The following is a 27,974-nucleotide window of genomic DNA, read 5'->3' on the forward strand; positions in this document are numbered from 1 at the left end:
TGGATAGGGAGTTCAGAACCAAGGTTCAGAGTATAAGGATACTGGATATTCCATTTAGATCTGAGGTGAGGAGAAATTTCTTCACCCAAGAGAGTGCTGAGCCTGTGCAATTCTTTGTCACAGAAAGTGGTTGAGGCCAAAATATTGAATGTTTTCAAGAACATATAGAAGATAGTTCTTGAGGCTAAAGGGTTCAATTGTTACGGGGAGAATGTGGGAACAGGGTATTGAGTTGGATAATTAGCCATGATCATATTAAATATCAGAACAGAAGGACTAAATGGCCTACCCCTGCTCCTAGTTTCTATGTTTTTAATGCAGTAAAATGTTCCAAGGCAAAGAAAAAGTAAGACCTAGCCACATATTGGGTATAGAATTAAAGGTTTGGTCAGAGAGGTATATTTTAACAAGCATAGTCAACATTAAATCCAGGAGAAACTTCTTCACACAGAATATGTTTTGAGGGTGGAACCCAGAAGAGGGAGGCAACACATAAAGAACAAAACAAGTTAAATATTATGTTGATGGGGTTAGATAGGGGTGAAAGGAATAAAATAGTTTATTGATAAAGTTAGATGAAGGACACAAGGAGGTTCCTATGGTTCATAAACATTGCATCAGTCTGTTATCCTGAATGAGTTGAGAGTGTGGTACTGGAAAAACACAGCCAGTGAAGCAGCAACCGAGGAGCAGCATAATCAACAATTCAAGCATCAGCCCTTCAGCAGGAATGAGGCTTGTGGGCTGAGAGATAAATCAGAGGGGTTGTGGGACGGGGGCGGGGGGGGACGTAGACAGCTGGGAATGTAATAGGTAGATGAGGTTCGGCTGGAAGTGATAGGTTGGAGGGGAGGGTCGAGTGGATGTGTGGGAGGGAAGGAAGATGGACAAGTAGGACCAGCCAAGGGGGCGGTGTCGAGTTGGAGGCTGAGGACTGGGAAAAGGTGGGGGGAGGGGAAACGAGAAAACTGGTGAAATCCACATTCATACCATGTGGTTGCAAGGTCCCAAGGTGACTGGCTTGTTTCTGTGCCTTAGTTCTGATTTCACAAGTTGACTCCTATACAGAATTACAAAACCTAACAATGTTTACTTATCCTTAAAAATACATCTTTGTGCCATAGTAAATTTTACTACTTAATATAAACAAGAAAATATCAAATATACCAATATCTATATTATTATCAACAGCATATCAATCATCAGCCCTGCAGCCACCACGTGGAGCAATAGCAAAATAAGTCTCATCCCCAACACAGGAGCATGCGCAAAATGATCGTCATTTGACAGCTGAAGGCAACACGAGGTGGTAGCACATGCCCCTTCGTCTCCGACTGCCAATTGGGAATGACGCATGCGTCCTGCGAGTTGACCGTCAACCCGAATAGCATATGCGCTCTCGGGTCTGACCGTCGTATTGGACGGAGCATGTGCAGAGAGTGCTGTGTTGGTGCTGGTGTCTGTATTTAGTATCAGAAAACGGTGAGTTTGAAGGAAATATTTCTCAGTGGCTTTTGTGTTAGTGATGTCTAAATGTTAGCGTGCAATTCCAGGATTTTTGTTTGATTGTAGGGAGTTGGTACAATAAGTTGGGTTGTTTTTTCTGAAGGCAATGTAAGTAAGTGTGAGTGGGGAGGCCTCTGGGATATTAGGCCCAAGCTGGAATGTTCTGTCCTTGTGTCACTCTGACTTGGGTTTTGTATGTGACCATTTCGTGTCGTGATCGTTGGCATATTGCTTGCAAAGGTCGACGTACACGTCTTCTTCAGCATTGATGTTCCTTCCAGGATTTGGGGGAAAATTTTGGTTCAGTAGGTACTAATATAGTAAAAGAACACTTAATTTTCAGTTATGTATTAAGTGCTTGTTTAGTAGTTTTGCTATTCTCAAATTACATTTGCTGTCTAGAATAGACCATCAATGCTTCAGCATGTAATGTTCCCTTCATGTACAATCCAACAGAAAAAGGACTGAACTGGGCTGTTAAGCCTTTCTAATTCAAGTGGATAAGGTATGAGTATTTTGCAAGCTCACTTACAAACAGCACTGCATATTGTGTATTCTCCTATGTTTTGGTATAATAATTTGATATAATTTTATAGATTCAATTGTAATGGATAAAGTCTCTTTCCTTTTTAACTATCTTGTTTGTATTCTGCACTGTAGGTGTTCTGTGATAACAAAATTTATTCCTGCTTTGGTGCAGGATTTTAATATATTGAATACAAATCCATTGTACATGCATATTTGCTGTTTTGTTTTGTGATTTTTTTTTCCATGTTGGCTTTTCCAAGCCCCCTTGCAGCATTCCACAGACTGGTTTTCCATTCTCTACTTTGTCACATTTATTTTCCACTTTATTATTTAAATGATTACTGGTTTTCCATTCAAGTTATGCCATTAGCCTTACTGAATAGCAGCTGATTTATGTCTTTCTCACTTTACTGTTTTCTCCCCAATGCTCCGGTTTCTCCCACAGTCCAAAGATGTGCAGGTCAAGTGAATTGACCATGAAGAATTACCCATAGTGTTAGGTGCATTAGTCAGAGAGAAAGGGTCTGGGTGGTTGCTGTTCGGAGGGTCGGTGTGGACTGGTTGGGCTGAAGGGCCTGTTTCCGCACTGTAGGGTAACCAAGCTAATCTATCCTGGGACACAGTTATAAAGAATTTCATAGAGAATCCTTTCAGTGTGGAAACAGGTCCTTCAGCCCAACAAGTCCACACCAGCCTTCTGAAGAGTATCTCACCCAGACCCATTCCTCCAATTTACTCTATATTCACCCCTGACTAATGCACCTAACCTACACATCCCTGAACACTATGGGCAATTTAACACGGCCAGTTCACCTAACCTACACATCTTTGGACTGTAAGAAGAAACTGGAGCACCCAGAGGAAGCCCACGCAGATACAGAGAATGTGCAAACTCCACACAGTCACCTGACACTGGAATCTAACCTGGGTCCCAGGCACTGTGAGGCAACAGTGCTAACCATTGAGCCACTGTGCTTCCCCATGGCTCATTTGAATTAGCCTTTTGTTAGTTGCACTCTAATAAATCCAGTGAAATGTTTGTAATGTCGCTGTTTTGGTGCCATCTTAAGTACAGGATACCTAGATTCAGAATACTTAGGTAATTGTTACAGGCTTGAAAGACATAAATAAAAGTTCAGCATAAGAATAAAGACACTTTCTTTTTAAAAAGTACTCTAATTTTAGTCTTTTCACCAAGTCCACGATAGTACTGAGTCCTCAAACTGTCTGGGCAAAGTCTCTAGGCCTTGCTTCCGGCCCTCAAAAGTCTTGCTTGCCCCCACGCCAGCCTGGCCTGGGACTTGCCCTGGGACTTGCTGCCCTCATGCCAGTCTGGCCTGGGACTTGCCTCCAGGACTTAATTGAGTTATTATCGTGGAATGGAGAAAGGGTTAACCCGATCTCCCAGAATGGTGTCCTGTTTCTTCAGTTCAGGAAGAAGAAGAAAAAATAATAGGTGATCATCGCTACTTCATGCAGTTGTATGGTCTCAGTGCAAGCTATGATTTTTTTCATTTTAGAACTCAACAGATACACAGCTTTTAGTAGCTGTGTTTGCATCTGCACTTGAAAGGCAAGTGTAGCTGCTATAATTATTCAAGCTTTATTTTTGTTTTTCTGTTTGTGTAACAACTTATTCAGAATTGGAAGTGTATTATGGTGCAGAAGGAGGCCATTCACTGAGCTTTATGACTTAGTGCTGTTCTTCTGCTTTTCTCTTGTATACATTTGCACAGTTTTATTTTTCAAATAATCATCTAATTTAATCTTAAATGCCTCAATGAATCTGCTTCAACCACATTTCCAGGGAACCCAAAATACTGTGTAAAAGATTTTATTCTTCTCCTCACATTTGCCATATTTGCAAGTTCCTTTTAAATCTCTGCATTCTTGTTTTGGATTATTTTGAGAAGGGACAGCTTCTTCCTATATATTCTATCCAGGTCTCCTTGTGATTTTTGGATCTACTCTTGGCTGCCTTCAGTCCCAATTTTATTGAAACCAATGCTCTTAATTGAAGTGTCTTGTCTTTGGAAGCGTTTTTGCAAATCTCTTCTACACTCCCTCCAATGCATTCTCACACTTCCAATAGTGTGATGCCCAGAACTGTATACAGTAGTCCAGCTGAGGTCTAACAGGTGTGTTGAATAAGTTCAGCTTTCCCTCCTTGCTCTTGTATTCTATGTCCCTATTAAAAATGCACAGGAAACTGTTTAACTGCTCCCATCATTATTTCTATTGCCTTCAGTGATCTAGTCACCTACACATCCCAGATTCCTCTGCTCCTGCACCGTTTATTTTATGTCAGTCCATGTTCTTCCTGCAAAAATGCATAAGCTCTCATCTCTCTGTATTGTACCACATCTACCATCTATCTCCTCACTCTCCAACTTGCCTTTGGCCTTTTGGAATTCTGCACTGTTCTCTTACAAAATTTGAAAGCTGTAAACCGTATTGTCTGTAAACTTTGGTTTAACCCCTGCATGCCAATCTATAGACTACTAGTGCATATCAGGAAAAGCAAGAATCCCAATACCAACCCATTCCACTCAAGACTTGCCTGTAGCCCAAAAAGTATCTATTGTCTAAACTGTTTTCAACTCTCAGCCAATTTTGTATATACATTGTCCCTTTTATTCTATGACCCTTGACTTTCTTCACAACTGAGTAGAACTGTATTAAATATTATTTGAATGTCATGTACATCACAACCCAGCATTACCCTAATCAGCCTTTTCTGTTTCATCTTTCAAAACAACTCCATGTTAGTTAAATATTGATTTAAGAGAAAAATTATGTCATTTCCTATTCAACCTACCATTTTTTCATGTGACTTAATTCTATCCCAAATAATTTTCTCAAAGCTTCCTTGCCACCGAAGTTAAACTGACTGGTAATTACTTGGAGAAAGTGAGGACTGCAGATGCTGAAGAGTCTGTGACAAAAAGTGTGGCACTGGAAAAGTGTAACAGGTCAGGCAGCTTCCAAGGAACAGGAGAGTCGACGTTACAGGCACGTTCTTGATGAAGGGCCTATGCCCGAAATATCAACTCCCCTGCTCCTCAGACACTGCCTGACCTGCCGTGCTTTTCCAGCACCACGCTTTTCGACTCTGGTAATTGTTTGGCCTTTTATCAGGCCATTGTTCAAGAAAGGTTGTAATGTCTGCAATTTGCCAGTTCTCTGGCACCTCCCCGGAGTCTCAGGAAGGCTGAAAGGTTATGGCCAGTACCCTTTTATTCTCACTTCCATTTTCATTTCCTTCAATATCTGTGGATGTGTTTTATCTGGTTCTCATGCCTTGTCAACTTAATATCAATAATCTAATTGACATTTTCTCTTTTTTTTTCATCAATTTTGATTTCTGCTAGTGACCGCTTACTCTTGCCACCATAGCTTAAATAATGCTGACCTCTTTGGTACGAAAACTCATCGCAATATTTGTGCCTCTTTGATTAACTAAGTTCCACCTGCTATAGTTTCTAATGAGGCATTTTTGGATTTGACATTGGCAATTTGACTCCAACTACAGTTAGCATTATTGATTAAACCTAGAATAGTAAACAAGTGATCATATGTTTTTGCTGTATGATTTCCAACTTAATATAAATTGTTAAGTACACTTGTCAAACAGAAAAAAAGCTGGAAACGTTTTAGAGATAAACTAGCAAATACATTGCAGCTTGTCAAGTTCCCTAATTAGACAACAATGATATTTGCCTCTGCTTTTGTTGACTTGTAGAAATTAGACTTCATGATATGTAAAAAGCCATACTGGCCTAACCATGGCTCCAGCTAAGAAGTAGTAGTGCACCATGTATTGCCTGGTATGCTGCTGTAATTATGAAATCAGACTTTTCAGTTGGGGTGTCTGCATATGGAGATGCAGAAGCCATTTCCGCTAATGAAATAAGCAATGCCAAAAATAAGTTTGAATGCCATTGTGTTAACTAGTCTTTGTTCGATTTAAGAGTGTTCCAGTTTACCTGAGTGAAACATAAGGGAAATCAGTTAAGGCCTCTTGATACCTATTGACCTACTGAACAAAGTGAATGGGTCAGGATAGGATCTGTTAATAGAACTGTACAATACATTTTGAGTTTAAATGTCAGATAGCCTGCCAGTATTCAGTTCCTTAGTGTGAATGTGATGAATGAAGAAGTGTGCAGGATGTGCACAAGATTATAAGAAATCGCAGGAGTTAGGCCATTCAACCCATTGAGCTGTGCCATTCAATAAGAATTCTTCATGATCTGGTTGAGGCCTTCACTCCACTTTGCAGCATATGTCCACTTGTCCCCCATAATAATCCCCAAGTCCATTCTTGATTTTTTTAAAACCCATCTAACGTGATCTTTGAATGTGTTTGACAATTCTGCGGTGGATCAAGAAAGTACTTCACCACGACCCCTTTCAGGGTAGTTAGAGGTAGGTAAAAAGTGCTGGTTTAAACAGCGCAGCCCACATCCCTGTGAATTTTTTATTTTCGTTTTGCTTACTGGGGAAAAGAATTCCAAAAACCTGTGGTCCTCAGCAAGTAAATTATTTATTTCCATCTTAAATGGGCTACTCATTTATGTTTAAAACTGTCCCTTCACATCCCTCACTAGTTTTGCCCACAAGGAAGGTCAAACCTCGTCAGGTTCTTATGTTTCAATCTGATCATCCTTCTTTCTTCTAAACTCCACTGAGTAAAAGCCCGACCTGCTCATCCACCACTTCCTCTGCATTAAGTGATGAGAAACTTACTTTTTGTTTATGGCCATTAACTAATACATTTTCTGAGCACAACCTTCCATCGCGGGTGTTGACCATGGCTTAATGGGTGACAGAGCTGAAAATGTGTTGCTGGAAAAGCGCAGCACGTCAGGCAGCATCCAAGGAACAGGAGAATCGACGTTTCGGGCATCAGCCCTTTTCAGGAATTCCTGAAGAAGGGCTGATGCCCGAAACGTCGATTCTCCTGTTCCTTGGATGCTGCCTGACCTGCTGCGCTTTTCCAGCAACACATTTTCAGCTCTGATCTCCAGCATCTGCAGTCCTCACTTTCTCCTCCTTTTAATGGGTGACAGATTTGCCTTTTGAATCAGAAGTCTATCTGTTCTAGCACTCCACTCTCGACTATCGCACACTCAGCTACCTTCCCTGCTTCCCCCCCACCACCCCACCATTTATCCCACCACCCCATTGGCTCACAAGCCTCATTTCTGATGAAGGACTCTTACCCGAAACATCAATGCTCCTGCTCCTCAGATGCTGCCTGACCACCTGTGCTTTTCCAGCACCCCACTCTCGATTCACCTTCCCCTGCCACCACAGGAATTGCAAAACCTATGCCAACACCTCACCCCTCACCTCCGTCCAAGGCCTCAAAAGGAGCCTTCCACATCCATCAGAGTTTTACATGCACTTCCATACAGATCATTTACTGTATCCGTTGCTCCCTCTACATTGGGGAGACAGCTACTGTCACCTACTTGCAGAGTGCTTCAGAGAACATCTCCAGCACACCCAGAACAACCGCCCCACAGCCCTGTGGCTGAACACTTCAACTCCCCCTCCCACTCTGCCAGGGACATGCAGGTCCTGGGCTGCCTCCATTGCCACACCCTCACTACCCAATACCTGGAGGAAGAGCGCCTCCTCTTCTACCTTGGGACCCTCCAACCACACTGCATCAATATGGATTTCACCAGTTTTCTCATTTCTCCTCCCTCCACTTTATCCTAATTCCAATCTTACAACTCAGCACCACCCTAATGAACTGCCCTAACTGTCCATCTTCCTACCCATCAATCTATTCCACCTCCTCTCTGACTATCACCATTACCTCCGTCTCCTTCTACCTGTCACATTCTCAGCCACCTTCTTTCCCCCCCCAGTTTATCTCACCACCCCCTCGGCTTACAAGCCTCATTCCTGATGAAGGGCTTTTGCCTGAAATGTCGATTCTCCTGCTCCTTGGATGCTGCCTGACCTATTGTACTTTTCCAGCACCCCACTCTCGACACCTATCTGGTCCAGTCCAGAGCAAAAAGCAGACATTTCTAGTATCATGCTAGGTCCTGCATTTTTGGAAGTCCCAACTTTTGTTTGAGAGCTGAACTGAGCCCCTGTCTGCCTCAGGTAACTAAATGTAAAATATTCCATGTCACTGTTTGAAAGGGAATTGGCATGATCTGTGGGGGCCATCAACATCACAAACAATAATCTGGTCATTATCACAGTTGTTGTGGAATCCTGCTGTATGCAGATTGGCTACTGCATTTTCTACAATACAAAATGATGATACTTCCAATTATTTGATAGGAACTTGGGAATCAGGTTAGGCTATTCAGCCCTTTGTCTGTTCTGACATTCAGTGAGACCATGTCAGGTCACAAATCAGCCACCACATATCTACCATTGGCCCATATCTCTTAATACCTTTGCTTAACAAAAAGATATCTATCTCAGATTTAAAATCAATAGTGATCCAGCATCTGCGTCCCCTGTTATTTGTGGAAAAGAGTTCTACTGTCCAACGTTTGGAGAAATGCTTCCTACCATCTCTATTAAATGGTCTGGTCCAAATTTTTAGACTTTGCCCCTATAGTTCGAAAATCCCCAACCAGTGCAAATTGCTTATCTTTATCTACCCGGTGTTTTCCTGTTAACTCCTTGAAGACTCCCAACCAGATCACCCCAACCCTGTAAATTCTAGAGAAAAGGTCTAATTTGTATAATTTCACTCATAACTAACTCCTGAAGCCCAGGTATCATACTTGTAAACCAATGTTGTACTCCTTCCAAAGCTAATATATTCTTCCTAAGGTGTTGTAAGTACTTTTGAGCAGTGTTGTGGTTGTGAACAGAGTGATATAAGTGCAAATTTTTCCGTTCCTTTTCAATAATATGGAAAACTATTCTGACCCCAAGTTTGTAATCTGCTACCAGAGGTTTTCAGCAGTTAACCATTGTTAATTGCATCATGTTCTTTCCTGATAAGAATTTGGATTGTTTTGTGTTTCGTTCAGAAAAGTATATTCTTGGGGTATGTTTTGATTAAAATGCAGGAAAGCTTGAGTATCTTGACATGAAATTGCACTAGTGGGTCATTAAGAATTAATTGTAAGTGTAACATACTTACAAATCTACAGATATCTTGTTACCTAGATATCAATAATTGTGACAATTGCTACAGAACTGTACTGTGCTTCAAAAGATGTTTTGTTTGGCTTGATAAAAAGGATAAAGTAGGAGAAAGTGAGGGCTGCAGATGCTGGAGATCAGAGCTTAAAAATGTGTTGCTGGAAAAGCGCAGCAGATTAGGCAGCATCAAAGGAACAGGAGAATCACGTTAGAAGGGCTTATGCCCGAAACGTCGATTCTCCTGTTCCTTTGATAAAAAGGATTCCAGATTGTTATTCACATTATGTTATCACCTACTCTGTCTTTTTGTTACTTTATCCCAATATGTTTTATTAGATTAGATTAGATTAGATTAGATTACTTACAGTGTGGAAACAGGCCCTTCGGCCCAACAAGTCCACACCGCCCCGCCGAAGCGTAACCCACCCATACCCCTACATCTATATCTATCCCTTACCTAACGCTACGGGCAATTTAGCATGGCCAATTCACCTGACCTGCACATCTTTGGACTGTGGGAGGAAACCGGAGCACCCGGAGGAAACCCACGCAGACACGGGGAGAACGTGCAAACTCCACACAGTCAGTCGCCTGAGGCAGGAATTGAACCCGGGTCTCTGGCGCTGTGAGGCAGCAGTGCTAACCACTGTGCCACCGTGCCGCCCAAAAATTTATCTCAGTATTTATTACATTCCCTCTTTATTTGGCTTTCCAGCTCAGCAGAAATGTAGAATGGGGGGGGGGGGGGGGGGGGAAGAGGACAAAGAGGACAAGGTATGATGCAATGAGAAGTGGAACACTTGGCATTCCTTATTGGGTTTGGTTGCAAAATGTCTGCTTTAATGTTATTTTTTTCCCATTTTGACAGGGCAACCTTTCAAACTGAAGACTGGGCAATTAATCTCTTCCCAGACATTTGCCCATGTTATAATAACTAATTGCTAGGAAGTTGCAAAATCTAGTTGATGATCTGTGTGTTTTTGCCTGAGCTTTCGTAGAGTAAAAACATTATTCTGCACTCTTCCTGGCCTTTGCTCCATGCCCCATACAGTTTGTGTTTCAATGTTTTGACTGATGTTACTCCTCAAATGATTTTTTAACATTGTCTTAATTCACTGAACAAATGCAATAATCGTCACAATGAGTAGTGATTGCAAATAAAAAAAAAGCTTTTCATAACTCACTCATATTGTTGGATTGTTGTCCCATTCCCACCTCAGTCAAAGCAAAACACTCAGGCACAGGCACAATATAGTTTTACCTCCTTCACCTTTATTCCAGGCCCTACAGGGAGAGAGGAAAGATTGCCTATGTGCACAGAGACATGAGTTCTCTGTCTTTTCTCGAACAGCAGTTTCTTAATGAATTATAGAGTCACTTACAGGGAGGAGCATCCAGATAAGGCAACATACATATTGATTGGGTGACAGTTACACTCAGCAAGTCCCAATAGTAGAGATTAAATCATCTGGCATTATACAACAAATAACTAGCTTCACATAATGAATGCTTTTCACCTTGTTAACTGACTTTACATAATGAATGCTTCTTCATTTTGTTAAATGGCTTTACATAATGAATGCTTTTCTACCTTATTAACTCACCACCCTTGCCTCCAGCACCTTGTTGCTTACTGCAAGTTCTTGTCTGATCTGAGTCATGCATAGTTGAACCTTTTGTTTCACAAAAGCCAAAACTTATCTCTTTTTCATAAGTGTTCATACCTTTATAAACATTCTCCGGATAACAAGTAATGGAAGCAAGTTGAACTATGTCCACTTGACACCTTAGATCCTGGACAGGACACAAGGACATGGAGCTGTTGTCTAAATCTCCGGTCAAATATTTAATTGGAAAGATGAGACTGCTCAGGTTTCAAAATCCTTTAGTTCACTATTAAAATTCCTTTACATCTAATAGTCTTACTCAATGTGTGTCTCCTTACATCTGTCACAAATTGTAAGTAGTTGAAGCAAACTCTTCCAAAATTCTTAATGGAGAAAAGAGGAAATAAGGCGTCTATTAGGCCTGTAGATATTCTTAATCTTCCTCCTCTTCCTCTTTCTCCATCTCACCCCATTACTCCTTTCACATGAGTGTTTAATACAGCATGAAGGAAACTAATTAAAAACAGAAAATATGGCAGTTTATCTAAATCCCAAATCTGACAATTTTTCTTTTGGTGGGAAGGGGGTAGAAAGTTTTAAGGTTAGGATATATGCCCTTAAGCCGCAGCAAGGTTGCAGATCTCACAGCTTATTCTTCCTTGGGTCATATGGGATGGATGTTTACAATATACAGCATTAGTGTTATTACAGGGCCAACCTGTGCTTCAAACTTTAATTGTCAATATGACAATACCTATATTTTTAGGGAAAAGTTTTATTTAAATGAGAGTGCTTCAGTCTCTTAATGTAGCTGATTCAGAACAGGCATTTAAGTATTTTGAATTCTTATAAAGAAGTAATTCTGGGTTATCTATACATTTGTATGTCAGCCAAGTTTCTTGCTGACTGTTCAACTAAGGGGGAATGTTGAAATTGTTATCAATCAGAGTAGTTGAGGCAAATAACAATGCCTTCAAGTGGAAGGTATAGAACATGTGAAGGTGAAAAATATGAGGAAAGGCTTGAAAAAATTTAGATAGCATAAGCACCAGCTTAATTTGGATTGGCAATATGCCCTGTTTCTCTGTGTCCTCTGTATAACCATCTGAACCTCTTGATTTTAAATTACAATTTAAAGTCATTTTTTGATGGTTGAGAGTTTTTGGCATTCCCTTCCTCAAAAGGATTTTGAACTCTATTTTTAAGACCGAGTTCGGTAGATTATTGACTACTGTGACAATGAAAGATTATCTGAGATATTGCAGGAATGCAGAGTTGAGGTTAAAGTTACATCAGGTATGATTTTGTTGAATGGAAGAGAAAGCTCGAAGGACTGAGCAACCTACTCTTTTATTTTAAACAATAATGTAAATGGGAATGTTGAGGCCCCTTGACACCTTCTCCATCAGGCACTCCTGGATAGGGACAACACTGGATTAAATACAGAATAAAGCCTACTCTGCTCTTTTTAAACAAAAGTAAAGTTTCCTCAACTGTTTGGAACTGGAAGGTCCCTCGACTCTGAACTCAATAAACTTCCTTCAACTCTTTTTTTTAAAGTGATGTTCCCTCAACTCCATCCCCATCAAACATTCCTAGGATAGAGACAACAATGAGTCAAAATACAGAATGAAGTCTTCGCTACCAGTTTGAATTGAAAATAAAATTCCCTTGACACGTCCCCATCAAACATTCTTTGAATAGAAACAGCAAAATTAAAATAGAGGAAGCTTTGCTCATTTGAACTTAAAGTCCCATTGTTCCATCCATCTCAAACACTCCTGTGACAGGGACAATATAAGGTTTGAAATGCATTTTTGACATACATTTTAAGGTATATAATGGTGGCGGAGTAGGAACCTCCAGCCAGAGTTCATCCACTCAGCCCATTCTTTCTCTTCTATTCCTTTTTCTTTTGTCTGTTCTTGACTCCTGGCGATGACGTCTGGCCTCCAACGACTGGTGATCTCATGGCCTGGCACAAAGGCCTCCTGGTGCAGTGGGGTGACCTCCTGACATGGCATGGCGATGTCCTGGCATGGTGACCTACTGACCTAGTGGCAGCCTCCTGGCGTAGTGTTCTCAGCCCAGCTTGGCAGTCTGAAGCAATCTCCCAGCTTCATGATACTCAAGATGAACCCTGGCATGGTCAGGAGCCAGGGCTTGGTATGGACTGGAGGCTAGGTACCACCATGGTATGGTTTAAAAGATTGTGGTTCTGAACGTTTATTTCTGCAACACTGGACATTTTATTTTTCTCTCTTTCGAAGATCTTGTAACTAAAGAAGCTGTACCTAAGATGGTGCTATAAGTAGCAACATATAAACTCTCCACTATACCCATTGAGTATATGAGGCAATAAAGGCTAATTCACATTCAGAGGCAAATTTCTTCTATTCATTTGAACTGAAAATAAAATTCCCCTCTCACCAATCTCTCCAAATGCTTTTGGCACAGGAACAACAGAGCATTAACAGAAAAGCTTCCTTGGTTGTTTGGAGTCCAAAATGATGATAGGGATGAAAACAGCCCCTGTTGGTGCACCATACTGAAATCAAACATAAATTCAAAAAAATCAAATGGAAACCTATACAACAGAATAGAAATTTACTAAATATCATTTTCTACGCTGTTCCTTGTTCACATTCATAAGTATTTGCTAATCTCACTTTATAGTATCCTTACCTAAAATATTGACGGTGTTACAGAAGCAGAAAGTGCTGGAATTGCTCTGCAGGTTAGGTAGTATATATATGGAGAGAGAAATGGTTAACATTGCACCAACCTAAAACACTAACTCCCTCTCCACAGATGCAATCTAGCCTGCTGAGTGTTTACAGCACTTTATATTTAAATTTCTAGCATATGCGTCACTTTGCTTTTATTCTTGTTGAACTCTGATGAAAACTTGGATGTGATCTTCATTACATTGGTAAATGGATACTTTTGGTAGCTTGAAACGAAATGCAGTAGATTTCAAGAGTACATCTTTAATCTGAGTTGTGAGCAGGGAAAATAAAGTATTATTTAGGATAAATCTGTAATGACAGATGCAGTTATTGGCATGTTTTGGATTCTGGCCCCTGTTTCTGAAGTAGAGAGGCACAAGTGCCCAACTGGACTCTTAAGTTGGTTTTTAAATTAGTCTTTTCTCAGTGTCCACTGCTCTTAATCACCAATAGAGCTTGCACAACTATACACTGAATTAACACAATACTTGCATGTGAAAGTGTATTTTTACTTGTTTTAAAAATTTAAAGCGTACAAATTTAAGTCTGTTGGTAAATATTGTTGTAATTTTGCAAGTTAAAAATGTATTCCTGTACAAAAATGATGGGTAACTGGAAGATGCAGCAGTTTCATTTCCAAGGAGAGACCTGATCAGGTACAAGTAGTATTTAAATAGTATTTTTCATCCTTCTGAATCCCCCCCCCCCCCACCAAACCACCACCACCTCTTTCTCCCCCCCCCCCCCCATTAACTGCCAAGGCTCCTGGGTTACAGCCCTTGGCTGATAATTTGATAATTCCACAAGATGTTATTCTCATGGCATATGTTCATGAAAATCATTGCACAAAAATGTGTTGATGCTTGTGTTACAATGCCATTTGTTAAGTATAAGGATGAAGATCTGTGAGCTTTCTGTAGTTATTTGACTAATTGGTAATTTTCAGCCCTTTTTTAAAAATAATTTTTATATAGAATCACAAAATGTTACTGTGTGAAAGGCTGCTGTCTGGTCCATCAGATTTCTTGAAAATGCTGGGTTTTTTTTTCCATGCTGCCCTGCATCATTCTCTTTTTGCACATATATTTGAATGTTATTACTCGACCTTTTTCCATAATCCTTTTAGGTAGTGCAAACCAGATCCAAACGAACTCCTGTCTACTTGAAGTCTGAGATTGAAATAGTAAATTGAAAGATCTACTTTTCCATAGTTGCTGACAAATCTTTGTATTTCCAACTTACAACTTTTCAACTACAAAGTTAATGGTAACTCAATTTCTGGTTTTAATGCATTTTGTGTGATGGACTTTAGGGTAGGTTCTCAGAGATTTATTTGTCTTTGGTTAAGCTTGAGAAAGGGAATAAAAGGATTTATGTCCCTTTGTATTCCTTTTAAATGTGTCAAAATGTTTCATATATAAAGTATGTTCAAATTGAGTTATTTTTAAATTATAAATGCCTTGGGTAACAGTGTGCCTTTTTTCCATCATTTGAGCTGACTTGGAACTTGCAACGTCTGAACTTGAAGTAGGCTATTTGACATGATTGTAACTGATTTTGATTAAGACTTTTATTTTCCTGCATACCCACTATACCATAAGAAATAGAATCAGAAGTGGGCCATTTGGCCCCTTGAGTCTCTTCTGCCATTCAATAGGATCATGGCTGATTCAACAGTCCTCTCTTGCCTGCCCTTTCCACATAACCATTTGGTTTTTCCTACTGATCAAGAGTCTATCTATCTCAGCCTTAACTGTACGCAAAGACACTCTACCTCACAACTTTCTATGGCAACAGGTTCCAAAGATGCTCAACCCTCTGAAAAAGAAAATTCTACTTATCCGTGTTAAATTGGTTCCTTAATTCTGAGCCAATGCCCTTGTGTCCTAGACTTACCCATGAGTGGAAACATTCTCACTTTACCCTTTCAAGTCCCTTAAGAATTTTTTTGTTTCAAATATTTTTTTTTTGTTTCATTCACTTATGGGATGTGGGCATCTCTGGACAAGTCTGCACTTATTGTCCATCCCTAATTGCCCAGAGCAGTAAAGTCAACCGTATTGCTGGTGGGTCTAGAGTCACATGTAGGCTAGACCAGGTAAGGATGGCAGTTTCCTTCCTTAAAGGATACTAGTAAACCAGATAGATAGGTTTTTCTGACAATTGGCAATAGTTTCACAGTCATCGTCAGACCCTTAATTTCAGATTCTTTTTATTGAATTCAAATTCCATCATTTGCCATGGTGGGATTTGAATTCGGGTCCCCAGAATATGAGCTGAGTTTCTGGCTTAATTGTCTAGCAATAATCCACTAAGCCATTGCCGCCTCCAATCCCATCATTCTTCAATCTTTACACATCCTCTCAACTTCCCTTAGCCTTCAGGGCTTAGTAACTTTATCTGTATCACTGTATCATCCACAGCTGCAGATGTGGCATGAATACATTTGTGTCTGTGGGGTGATAGTTGATTTTTGTGAATCCTTCATATGGGAGCAAGTCTGACAGAGGATCCTGCTTCTGATTGACATCTAGCTCTCATCCTTGACGTGCTACTCCTCTGTTTTGTTGAACTACTTGTCTGACATCTAGATGAACCATCTTGAGAAAACTAAAGAGACGTCTTCAGCACCCACTGTAAATCTTTGCCTATTTTAAAATCTACTTTCCTCCCTTATACGTTAAGCCCTATTTGCCATTCACTTGAGCTGAATGTACCTCAATTACACAGGCAGCTACTTCCAATTCTGTAAGATCTACCATCTCTGTCTGTGTGCAGTTATGTCTATGTTGTCCTGAAATTCAAATATTTTGGTATTCTCTTGTACTTTCTGTCATCTGCTACACACTAGCTGACAAAGAAAGCATAACAAAATTGTTACAGCACAGGAGGAAGTCATTCAACGCACTATCTGCATTGGCTAGCTGAGCATTTGGAGAATGGACTTGCTTCCATTCTCTTGCCTTTTCCACCTCACCCTATATATTGTCATTTCAAATAATTGTCAAATTCCCCTTCAAATACCTGCACTGAAATGGACCCCAACACACGCTTAGATAATATATTCCAGATTTTAACCACTTCCTATGTCAAAAAGTATTTTTCATATCCATTTTGCCAGTTACTTTAAATCTATCCCTCTTTGTTCTCAATCCTTTTTATAAGTGGGGGTTGAGGAGACTGTGTCTTCTGAGCGGGTTGACTCTATACGCACCCACATAAAAGATTGACACATAAAAGATTCTTACGAGACTTGACAGGGTAGATACAGAAAAGTGATTCCCTTTTATGGGCGAGTCTTAGGACTTCAAAGCGGTCACAAAAATTTGCCCATTTAAGACAGATGAGGATGAAATTCTTTAGGTGTAATGAATGTTGAAGCTGGATCATTCGTATATTTAAGGGTGAGAGAGTTTTCAAACAGTAAGGGAATCCATGATTATGGGGAAAAGGTGGGAAAGTGATGTTGAGGGTTATCAAATCAGCCATTGTTTCAATGAATAGCAGAACACATTTAATGGACTGAGTGACCTATTTCTGTTCCTACGTCTTATGGTCTTATCATTCACATTTTAAGTTTCTCATCCCATGAACCATTACTGTAACTTTTTTTTTGTTGCAGCACACACTCCACTGTTTTCACATCTTTCCTAAAGTAAAGTCTATAAATCATTCAGCATGTCCTGATGTTGTAAGTTATTCAATGTAGTTACAAACCTTTTTATTTGTGTTCTTGAATTCCATCCCCCAACCTTCCCTAACCAATTTCTTTAAGCCCAATTATTCTTTCTAGCTTTTGGTTGCTCCTCCTAACTAACCACTTTTTGCATAGCTGCTACTTTCGAGCTTACATCTGTATTGGATCATTTAGGACATCTTTCTACATGAGTAGAGAAGTGTAGGTTGTCGGACCTTTTTGAATTGATTGGCCTTGTCATGTATTTCTAGCGCTGTGTTTTCATTTCAGATATCATGCCTTTCTTGTGCTTTTCATAATAACAACTGCTATTTGTGTCATTTTAATTTTTTATTAGCACATAATATGGGCACTGCTGGCTGGTACAACATTTATTGCCCATCCCTAGTTGTCCTTTAAGGTGATGGTGAGCTGCCTTCTTCAACTATCATAGTCTGTTTGCTGTAGATAGATCCAAAATATCATGAGGGGAAATTCTCAGACCTTGACCCAGTGTCTTGGAGTCAGTTGGCAAGTGACTTGGGAGGGTACTTGCCCTTGTTAATTTCATCCTTGCCATGCTGCAACATTTTAAATGATTTGGCCAACTTACAGGTCATTCAGTCCGTTAACCTCTTGGTACTTATTTGAAATGCACAAGATATTCCAGTTAATTTCTGCTTTTTTAATTTCAAGTTTCTATCATTTGATTTTTTTGAAAATCTTTTACGAGTTTGGTTCAGAATCCTTGAATCAAGTACTTCACGCTATAAAGTGAGATGCAAATTAGAGATTGCTTTTTACTTAATCAAGACTGACTGTGAATCGTGTTCCAGAAAGGTGTTTGTTTCCCTTCCTTTTGAGGATGTTTCCAGTAACAATTATGCAAATTAATTCAGCAACTTAAAGTATGGTTTTAAAACTCTTGGGAGTTACATGAGTAATTGTTGCTTTTGTGTTTTTATTTCAGAGCTCTGCCCTGACCTTAAATTTAGCCTATACGTCCAATTATGACAGACAATAAACGCCTTGCATACTCCATCATTCAGTTTTTACGTGATCAGCTCCAGTCTGGAGATTTGACTTCAGATGCTCAGGAAAGCTTAGAGGGTAAGTGACAAATATTTTATGATGAAAGGATAGTGAAAATGATAAACTGTAGAGTTAAAGTTGAACACTAACTCAACACCAGAGAAGTGGTTTATGTATTCTTAAAGTTCTTTGTGAGATTGATTGAGATCAGTGAAAGCCCACTCCATTTTGGATTCCTTGATGGTGAAAAATGCTTTGTGGGTATCTAGTGCTTCCATACAATGTCTCTCACCAAGAGCAGCAGCGAATAATGGAGTCTTTCCTCATAGGGAGTTAGCAAGAAAATAAGCTGATGTGTGCAAGTTTCTCTCCAAGACATGCACCATCTTGATTTGGAACTGTAACCTAGTTACAATTCCTTCAGTGTCACAAAGACACAGTCTGGGAACTCCCTTCCTAACAGCACTGTGAATGTCCCTACACTAAAATGGAATGTAGCATGCAAGAGAGAGGCGTATCACTACCTCCTTGAGATTAATTCTGGTTGCGTAGTTAGTGCAGATCTAGCCAGTAACACACTCATTCTGTGAATTTCTTTTTTAAATTAACAAATTTTTAAAAGTTCAAGAATTAAAAAATGAAGGCTAAGCTATTCAATTAATCTGTGATCATATTTTAAATAGTGGTCTGTGATCTTGTTTCCAGTTGCCATCCAGTGTTTGGAGACAGCATTTGGCATCTCCACAGACAACGAGGATCTTGCTGTGTCTCGGACACTCCCAGAGATTTTTGCAGATGCTGTTAAAGAGGTAGGAGAGAAAATATACCCACAAGTACACAGCTTTTCCAAATTGATATTTTAATTATATTCATATTTGACTATATGAGCTTTCATTTTTTAAAAAAAAGGTTGTTCCCATTCTTTCTGTCAAAGCACGCCTTTAAGAAAGGTGTCTTTGGTCAGTACTCTTTATCACTCCCTACATAACGAGGTATCGAAAGACATGGAGTGACTGTTTAAAACATGGAACCAGGAATTGGGGTTAGAAATCCCTTCAGAAATGTGGGAGGACATCTGGGAAAATACTAGAAAGACCACTATTTGTAATAGAATTCAAGCTGTTCAATTAAAGATACTCCATTGGGCTTATATAGCATCAGAAAGATTGGGGATGTTCCTACCCTACATTTTGCCAATGTGTCCTAAATGTAAAATGGAAGTGGGCCTTCTCACGCACTGTCTATGGACATGTCACAAGATCTGCAAATACTGGGACAGAGTAGTGAATGCTCTGACAGAAATCTTAGGAATGGAGATTGGATTGGACCCAGTGTCTCTTCTCCTGGGCTTTTCAAATCTGCCCTTCCTGGATGTACATGGGAGGAAAGTATTCTCCATTCTCTTTCTGTGCAAGAAAAAATATCTTAGTCAATTGGGTAGCTGAGGGCCCTCCAGGACTTTTGAATTGGCACAGGTTAATCATGGAATATATCCCCCTTGACTTCCTCACAAATATAGTGCACCAAAAAACTGAATTATTCTATAAAATATGGCAACCCTTTCTGAATGAGATACACAGATATTTTGGCCATAAGGTCAAGGGCTTTTGTCTAGCTGTGGTAGTGATTCTGGCTGGTCCAGGGGCCCCGGGGGGAGGAATCCCATATAAATACGGATTTTATTATGACTTAATGTTAATCTACTCTGAGTATGTACTTAATTATTTAATTATTACATTATTTCTTACTAGTAATGTAAGATATCTTATTTTATGTTTTGGTTGTTTGTAGGATAGATTAGTAGTTAACAGTTTTTTTTGTGTTTTTGGTTTTTTTAAATATATAAATTTAATTGTATATTAGTGTTTATACTTGTTTGTAATTTTGTAAAATATGTTAAATTCCCTACTTTAAAAAAAAAGAAAGGTGTCTATCCATGTCTGTGCTCTACACATCTTGGCAGGGGACCTGACCGCTGCTTCCAGATGTATAAGTTGATTCCTCTCTGCACTATAGCATCATCCTAAAATGAAAAACTGCGTATTCAACTCTGTGCTCCCTAATACACTGGCTGAGGAATAAATATGCTGTATGACCAAAAGACTGAGGAGGAGCGGTAGACCACTCAGCTCATTGAATAGTAGAACAGATTCAATGAGACCATGACTGATCTGATAATCTACAGCACATTTTCACTGTCTTTAGCTCATAACCTTTTGAATCCTTCACTGATTGAATGTTCCCCTTGCCTTTCTCATTATCCACTGAACTGGGATGCTAGCTTTTTGTGATTCGTGCATGACTTCCAAACCCCTGTGGTCTGTCGCTTTCTGCAGGATATTTGACCTCTCTCATCTTCCTGCCAAAGTTCATAACCTTATTTACCTACGTTATGTTTCATCTGCCAAGGCTTTGACCACTTACTTAACCATATCTATACTCGCGGCTGACATCATCACTCCCAAGTCAGTAATATATATGGCAAACAATTGTGATCCAGCACTGAGCCCTATGGCACGTCATTAGTTACAAGTTGCATTCCTTAAATTTCTGACATTATTTGAACTATGGCTAACTGACAGAAGACAATCTTCTATCCATGCTACTGTCCTATCTTCCATGCTATGGGCTTTCATTGACAATAATTATTTGACACTGGCGGAATCTGACTGAGACTAGTAGATGGGAAAGCACTGAATTATACTCTTGGGAGGCTAGGAGTACGTTCACTATAAGCATGTCAACAGTGTGCCACTAACTTGGAGATAGATAGACATAAATAGTTAATGTATCAAGAACAGGAAAACATCAGGGAGCAGGGATTGTTCAGTGACTTTGTTTTGATTCACTCACAGGATGAGAACATCCCTGGCTAAGCCAGTATTTATTGCCCATTCTGATTGCCCAGAGACCAGTCAAGAGTCAACCATATTTCTGTGGTTCTGGAGTCACATGTAGGTTAGACCAGTTAAGGATGGCAGATTTCCTTTCGTTAAGGATATTGGTGAACCAGATGGGTTTTTCCCAACAATTGACAATAGTTTCATAATCATCATTAGATTCTTAATTGAAGGTTCTTTTTTCCTTTTATTGAATGTAAATTCTACCATCTGCCATGGTGGGATTCGAACCTTGGTCTCCAGACATGAGCTGAATTTCTCGATTTAATAGTCTAGCAACATTACTAGTGGCTGTTACCCCCACTTTTATGTCCACAATAATGTCCAGTTATTAAACTATTTGAGTGATGCAAAGCCTTTGCATCTAGGGACCTTTGCTGCCATGAAATGATTGCCAAGCAAAATCAGAGAGAGACAAAAACTGGAAAATAAAATGTTCTTTCAAAGATATCCTTAGTCACTTAACAAATCTATTTCATTGGTGATCTTGACCTTTTAGAATTAGTAGCTGTGTATCATACTATGAGTGTTAGTCATTTAATTAACATGCTCTCTCTTAAACACTAATTATTGCAATTGGATGACCTTTTTAGTAATAAACAATATTCTAATTTTGTACATCTCCCTCCTTTTCACCTCTCCTACATGCCCAAGCATTAGCCTTTCTTTGTTTTATTCATACTACTTCTTTGGCTGTTGTGACTTCCAAGTGGTTGCATAGCTGGTGTGATCCATGAGGTAAGTGCATCAGTGAAGTGGAAGTTACTCAGAACTAAATAAGACATTTCTGATTATTTCCTAACTGGATGCCCTTCTGCTTCACTGCATTACATCGAAAGTGCAATGATGCTTCAATAAAAGTGTATTTTCTCCAGCATTTTAGCCATTCCAACATCAAAGTACAGAGGAACCTTGATTATCTGAATGTCAATTATCTGAATTTCGGATTATCTGAACAAGATTGTGAGGTCCTGATGCTCGTCTAACTGTGTTATCTGGGCAATTATATGAATAAAATAATCCCCACCCATGTCATTTGGATAATTGAGGTTCCTATGTACATTATGCTAGACTAAAATTTGACTAAATGCTTTTTTTCATTTACCATTTGTGAAATCCTATCTAAATCCCTTTGCTCGAGAAGAACTTGGTTAAAATTTATTTGATGTCTCATTGAGGTTGAAACTGAGATATAAGCATTCCTTCTCTTCTCACCACCACCACCCCCCCCCCCATGTTTTGTTTATAGGAGATACCTAATGTGATTGTGGACTCTGTGCCTAATTCTCCAACTGTTGAAGATATAGCAAAAGCTGAGCAGTTGAAAACTGAAGGTAAAAATCATTGCTTGCAGTGAATATTTGTCATAATGTGTGTTCACTTCATGACGCCATATCAAATTTATTTACTGGATTAAACATGGTTTCTGGCCATGAACCTCTGCCACCTTTTTGCTGAGTCAGTGTTTGGGCGAGTGAATTATCTAGATCCACAACTTAAAACATCTACTCTATGTTCACAAGAGTCAGAATAGTTCACCTACCACTGTTTGCAATCTTTCTTGTAAATCTCTTTTTGGTTAACAAACTTTACTGCAAATGTTGCATTCTGAAAAATTGATCAAAAAAAGACCAGGGTGTTGGGATCAATTGAATGTGCCAAAAACTGGCATAGACAGAACAGGTCAAATAGAGTCCTAGAGATGTACAACACAGACTCTTTGGTCCAACTCATCCATGCTGACAGATATGCTAAATTAATCTAGTCCCATTTGCCAGTATTTGGGCCTTAACACAGTCAACCCTTCCTAAAATATACTCCTCCAGATGCCTTTTAAATGTTGTAATTGTACTAGCCTCCACCACTTCCTCTGGCAGCTCATTCCATACACACACCACCCTCTGCATGCCCCTTATGTCCCTTTAAATTTTTCTGCTCTCACCTTAAACCTATCCATGACCCTCATGATTTTATAATAAGGTCACCCTCAGCCTCCAACACTCCAGGGAAAACAACCCCAGTCTATTCAGCCTCTTCCTTTGGCTCAGACCCTCCAAACCTGGCAACATCCTTGTAAATATTTTTTGAATCCTTTCACGTTTCACAACATCCTTTCGATAAGAGGGATACCAGAATTACGTACAATATTCCAAAAGTGGCCTAAGCAGCATCCAGTACAGCCATAACATGACCACCCAACTCTGCCATTTGTATTATACTGGTATATGATTCTGTGATAAGTTGGATGTTTCCATTTCGAGAGCGGGACTCTAGCGGTACCTCTGTGTGAGACCTGGTATCAGTTGAATTGTGGGAATATTTAAAGCTATTTCATTTTGTCCTAAGGTTTATGACCATTTTAATATTTAATTTTAATCATCCTTGCTCATCTGTTTTTCTTGTCCCCATTTTTAGCTTTTAAGTAACGTCTATATACTGGCACCTTGCAAAATTTATGTTGGAGCCATTTTCAGTTAATCAATGTTTTGAAGCTTCGAATAACTAAAAGTTGGGAATTACAAGCTTTAAGAAGGAAAAAGGAAGAACATGTAAACAGTTTGGAAAAGGAAGTGGACTCATTATTATAAATGTGCTTAAAAGTTGTTGCTTGATTACAAGTTGGGTTATAAATGATAGCCAGGCTTCCTTCAGAAACATGTAATCAATTCTAATTTTCTTTTTGTTGTTTAGGAAATGAGCAAATGAAAGTCGAAAATTACCAATGTGCTGTGGATTACTACACAAAAGCCATTGAACTAAATCCAAGCAATGCAGTTTATTATTGCAATAGGTATGATGGATGCAAGTTCTATTTTCTTCTATTGTGTCAATCGTTTTGACAAATTCAGGTTGTAGATGGAGCCTTTTGTACAAACTGATCTTTAGCTGAAAAGTGACTTTGGATAAGGTATTTATCAATGAGCACATTCATATTCAGTGATACTTTTTATTTTACCCCTCAACTCTTTATCTATAATTGCCAAGCCCCTCTCTTCACTCGGGCAGTGTGAAAAACCTGGAATGAGGCAAATCAAAAATTGATTGTCTGTTAAGCCTTTCATCTGTTAAAATAGTGATTGTTTCACTTCTTTCATGTGTAAATCACAAAACCCTTTATTTTTAAAAGTTGCAACAGCTAACCCGAGAATGCAACTTTTAAAAAAAAAAAGGGTTTTGTGATTTACAAAGTTGCATTCTCGGGTTAGCTGTTGCAACTTTTTTTTTTAAAAAAAGGGTTTTATGATTTACACATGAAAGAAGTGAAACAATCACTGTATTTTAACAGATGAAAGGCTTAACAGACAATCAATTTTTCAATGTATAATTTCAGTTACATCACACTGCAAACTTTTGCTATAAATTCTGTTACGATCGAAATATTCCACAATCACCTGATGAAGGAGCGTCGCTCCGAAAGCTGGTGTGCTTCCAATTAAACCTGTTGGTTTAACCTGGTGTGTGATTTTTAACTTTGTACACCCCAGTCCAACACTGGCATCTCCAAATCATGTCAAAATGTTGGTATTGTAACAGACTGCTGAGACTTTCTACAACCTACTTATAAATGTGTGCTACTTCTATTTTGCACATTGTTTGTTAGTTATGGTATGTTCAATTTAATAGTAAGTAAAAAAATGTATACATGTGTGCAGTCACTCCTCCGTAACCATGAGTTAAATTTCTCAGAACCTCCACGAATGGTGGAATCCCTGAATACAGAGCCTGTTAAAAGAACATGTTAAATATCACAAATACATGAGTTTTTGCTTCAGATGCTGAAATTTGTCGCTACCTTTTGACGTGGATGGGTGAATTTGCAAGTCGTGAACTTGCGGGTACTGAAGGATATGTGACCGTACCTGTCAGCTTTATGAATCGCTCCAATTCTGCCTGATACCCATAAGATAAAGGAGCAGAATTATGTCGTTCGGTTCATTTGAGTCTGCTCCACCATTCCATCAAGGCTGATATGTTTCTCAAATCCATTCTTCTGCCTCCTTCCCATAACCTTTGATCCTCTTACTAATCAAGAACCTCTCTCAATGTTGATCTCTCTCTCTGTACCTTTTCAGCAGCTATAACATTGTGTTCTGCACTCTATTCTGTTAACCTGATGTACTTGTACAGAATGGTCTACCTGTAAAGCATGTAAGATACTTTTCACTGTACTTCTGTCAGCACTGAATTATGAACCCATTTAATCTCATAACAAAGTCAATTAATAGGGTCTTTGAGGAGGTGCTGGTGGAAGATGAGTACCAGAAAGCTGTCTCAATGAATAGGCAGCTTCAACCCATTCATACTTCCCTTGTTTTTCGTGGTTTGTCCACTTTAAATTTTGAGTATGCAAAGGTTTAGAATTGATTCCCTATAAAAGCTGTGTTTCATTATTGGACAAATCATAAAACAAAAGCACTAAGTTCCTGTTAACACTTAACCGAATTTTAAAAAAAGGTTTGCCAGCTGCTATTTTGGAAGCATTTAAAATTGGCAATTTGGCGCATAGTGCTCATTTTTTATGAATTACTTAATATATAGAATATTAAGACATTGCGATGTTATTTTTAAGAATAAGTGTTTTGAGCATATAGAACAGTTAATACTGTGCAAGTGAGTAGCTCAGGTTGATTTTCTGTTTCTCTAACCTAGTTATTTTTTAACTTGATATGTATGGCATGGTTCATAGATGTCTAATTTGCTTTCTTGCCAACAAAATCCAATATTAAAATGTTCCCATTTTATTGGATAGAATGTTAACCTAGTTTTGCTGGTCACCATTTTGTTTTCTCTTGTAGGGCAGCAGCGTTGAGTAAATTAGGAAACTACACTGGAGCAGTACAAGACTGTGAAAAGGCAATAGCTTTTGACCCGAGCTACAGCAAAGCTTATGGCAGAATGGGGTAAGTAGAACCTTTCCTTAAGGCATATTTCTCTCTTTTTTTTTTCCCAATTCCAAAAGTATTGATTCAATAGAGAAGGGTTCATGGCACTCTCTACTCAAGTTGACACTCTTCATTTACAGATATAGGCTATTCAAACATGGGAGGATGTCATCAATACTGGATGTATACATCTTTGCTAGAGTTTACTAGCAAGGATATAATAATGGAAATCCTGTTTCTTTTTCCTCCCACTAACCCAGAAAGCTGAGAGCAGTTGTGCATCTTCAAAGTAATTTGGTGTATGCTGATTTGTCATAAATCATGGATGAAGCATGGTCTGTATATTTATTATTCGCTGCCTGAACCAGTTGACCCTTCACTATTTTAGAATACAGTGCGTGGCATCTGTGGCTCTCAAGCTAACACATGTTTAATCTGTGCTGACATTTCAACAAAAATATATTGTTGAGTAGTCCTAAATTTTTTTGACCTAAGCTACAAGGCTAAATAAAGAATTCTTTTTGATATTTTGGATGGTGATTGTTTGTGAGCAGATATTTCCCATAGGACAGTAGTTATGATACCAAGTGGTGGCAGCAGTAGTAAAATAGTAATGCCACCAGAGGATCCAGAGTTTCCCCTTCTGCTTAAATTGACAGTGATGGCCAGTTGGCTTTATCTGTTCCTTTTTGTTTCTCATTTTCTGACCCATTTATGTCATTCCATACTTGGGATTTGTGTCCAACCTAGTGAAAGACTGAGTACAATCTAATTTAGGCTGTGGCTTTTTGCACAGATCGTGTCTAAATTTAATCTTTTTAACTAGGTAAATTGTGGGGCTATGGGAGAGGCAGGCAGGTAGGTAATAAAATATTTAATGTATGCTAATTCTCCCACCCACCAGTTCACCACGTGTATGTCAAACAACTGACCTTTTTCAACTTTAATAATCAGAATTGAAGTTATTGGGTTGCTGATTGTCCTTGATATTTTACAGTTGCAGCCCAGATATTATGCAACTGACCTGGCTAGGTATCCAGCTACTATTGGTATGACACATGTGTTTCCAGAGAGATGTCAATACCAAATTTTTGATCCTTGCCTTTCATCTTTGATTTACAGATGAAATTAATTTCTTCCAAACTGAGTATTGGAAGATAAAAGCTATCATTCTCTAACCTTGTACTAACTTTAGCCCTCTTAGTTATTTTCTTGGATTGAAGCAGACTTTTTTTTTTGTAATCTGAGCATCCTACTGCACTCAAGTTTGATTTTCTGATTCCAGTTCCTCTCTGTTTCGCTGACCGGGGATTTCCACCCCTATTATCACTTTTTCATTTAAACTAATTAGTCAGAGGAAGGTTTGGGAGGGGGAAGTGAAAGGATATAGTGGCATTGCAGGGCAGCTATTTAGATAAGGGTACCTAGACTGGCACACGAAGGAACAGAGTACAAGCATTTTATTTTTTAAAAGCAGCAATAGGGTTAAGGGGAGAAAAATGGTAAAAGCAAGATTAATGGTACTTAAATGTTCATAGGATTTGGAACAAAGAAAATGAAGTAACAGCACAAATAGAAATTAATGGGCTTTATGTAATACCCATTAGTGGGTTTTGAGAAGATTTGTAGCTCAGGTTGAGGTTTTGGATGTAGGTTGGCTCGCTGAGCTGCAAGGTTCATTTCCAGACATTTCATTACCCTATTGAGTAACATCTTCAGTGGGCCTCAGGCGAAGCAATGCTGAGAATTCCTGCTTTCTATTTATGTTTTGGGTTTCTTTGGGTTGGTGATGTCATTTCCTGTGGTGAAGTAGCTTCCTGTTCCTTCAAAAGGAATGGGTACCCAATGAACACAGCCAGCTGATTTCTCCGCAACAAACCCAAACAAGCAGACAAAACACGTCCATAAACCCTAGCCTCTCTACCCTACATCAAACACATCTTGGAAATGGCTGCCAGACTACTCAGACCCCTTGGCATCAT

General features: G+C 39.2%; 1 protein-coding gene across 3 annotated transcripts in view; it reads left to right on the forward strand.

Annotated features, from left to right (window-relative positions):
- Positions 1-1,349: 1,349 nt before the first annotated feature.
- Positions 1,350-27,974, forward strand: part of LOC140494742 (small glutamine-rich tetratricopeptide repeat-containing protein alpha-like) — a 46,803-nt gene continuing 20,178 nt past the window's right edge. For 2 of the 3 annotated variants that reach the window (XM_072594290.1, XM_072594292.1), the window contains exons 1-6: positions 1,350-1,482; positions 18,148-18,287; positions 18,915-19,018; positions 22,359-22,443; positions 23,801-23,900; positions 25,906-26,010. In XM_072594290.1, the coding sequence (XP_072450391.1) occupies positions 18,188-18,287; positions 18,915-19,018; positions 22,359-22,443; positions 23,801-23,900; positions 25,906-26,010 (494 nt within the window). In that variant the 5' untranslated portion in view covers positions 1,350-1,482; positions 18,148-18,187. Of the gene's footprint in view, positions 1,483-1,962; positions 2,012-18,147; positions 18,288-18,914; positions 19,019-22,358; positions 22,444-23,800; positions 23,901-25,905; positions 26,011-27,974 lie in introns of those variants that run through there. The other variant, XM_072594291.1, reaches the window with a different exon arrangement.

The sequence above is a fragment of the Chiloscyllium punctatum genome, chromosome 24, assembly GCF_047496795.1.
Source record: "Chiloscyllium punctatum isolate Juve2018m chromosome 24, sChiPun1.3, whole genome shotgun sequence".
Lineage (NCBI taxonomy): Eukaryota > Metazoa > Chordata > Chondrichthyes > Orectolobiformes > Hemiscylliidae > Chiloscyllium > Chiloscyllium punctatum.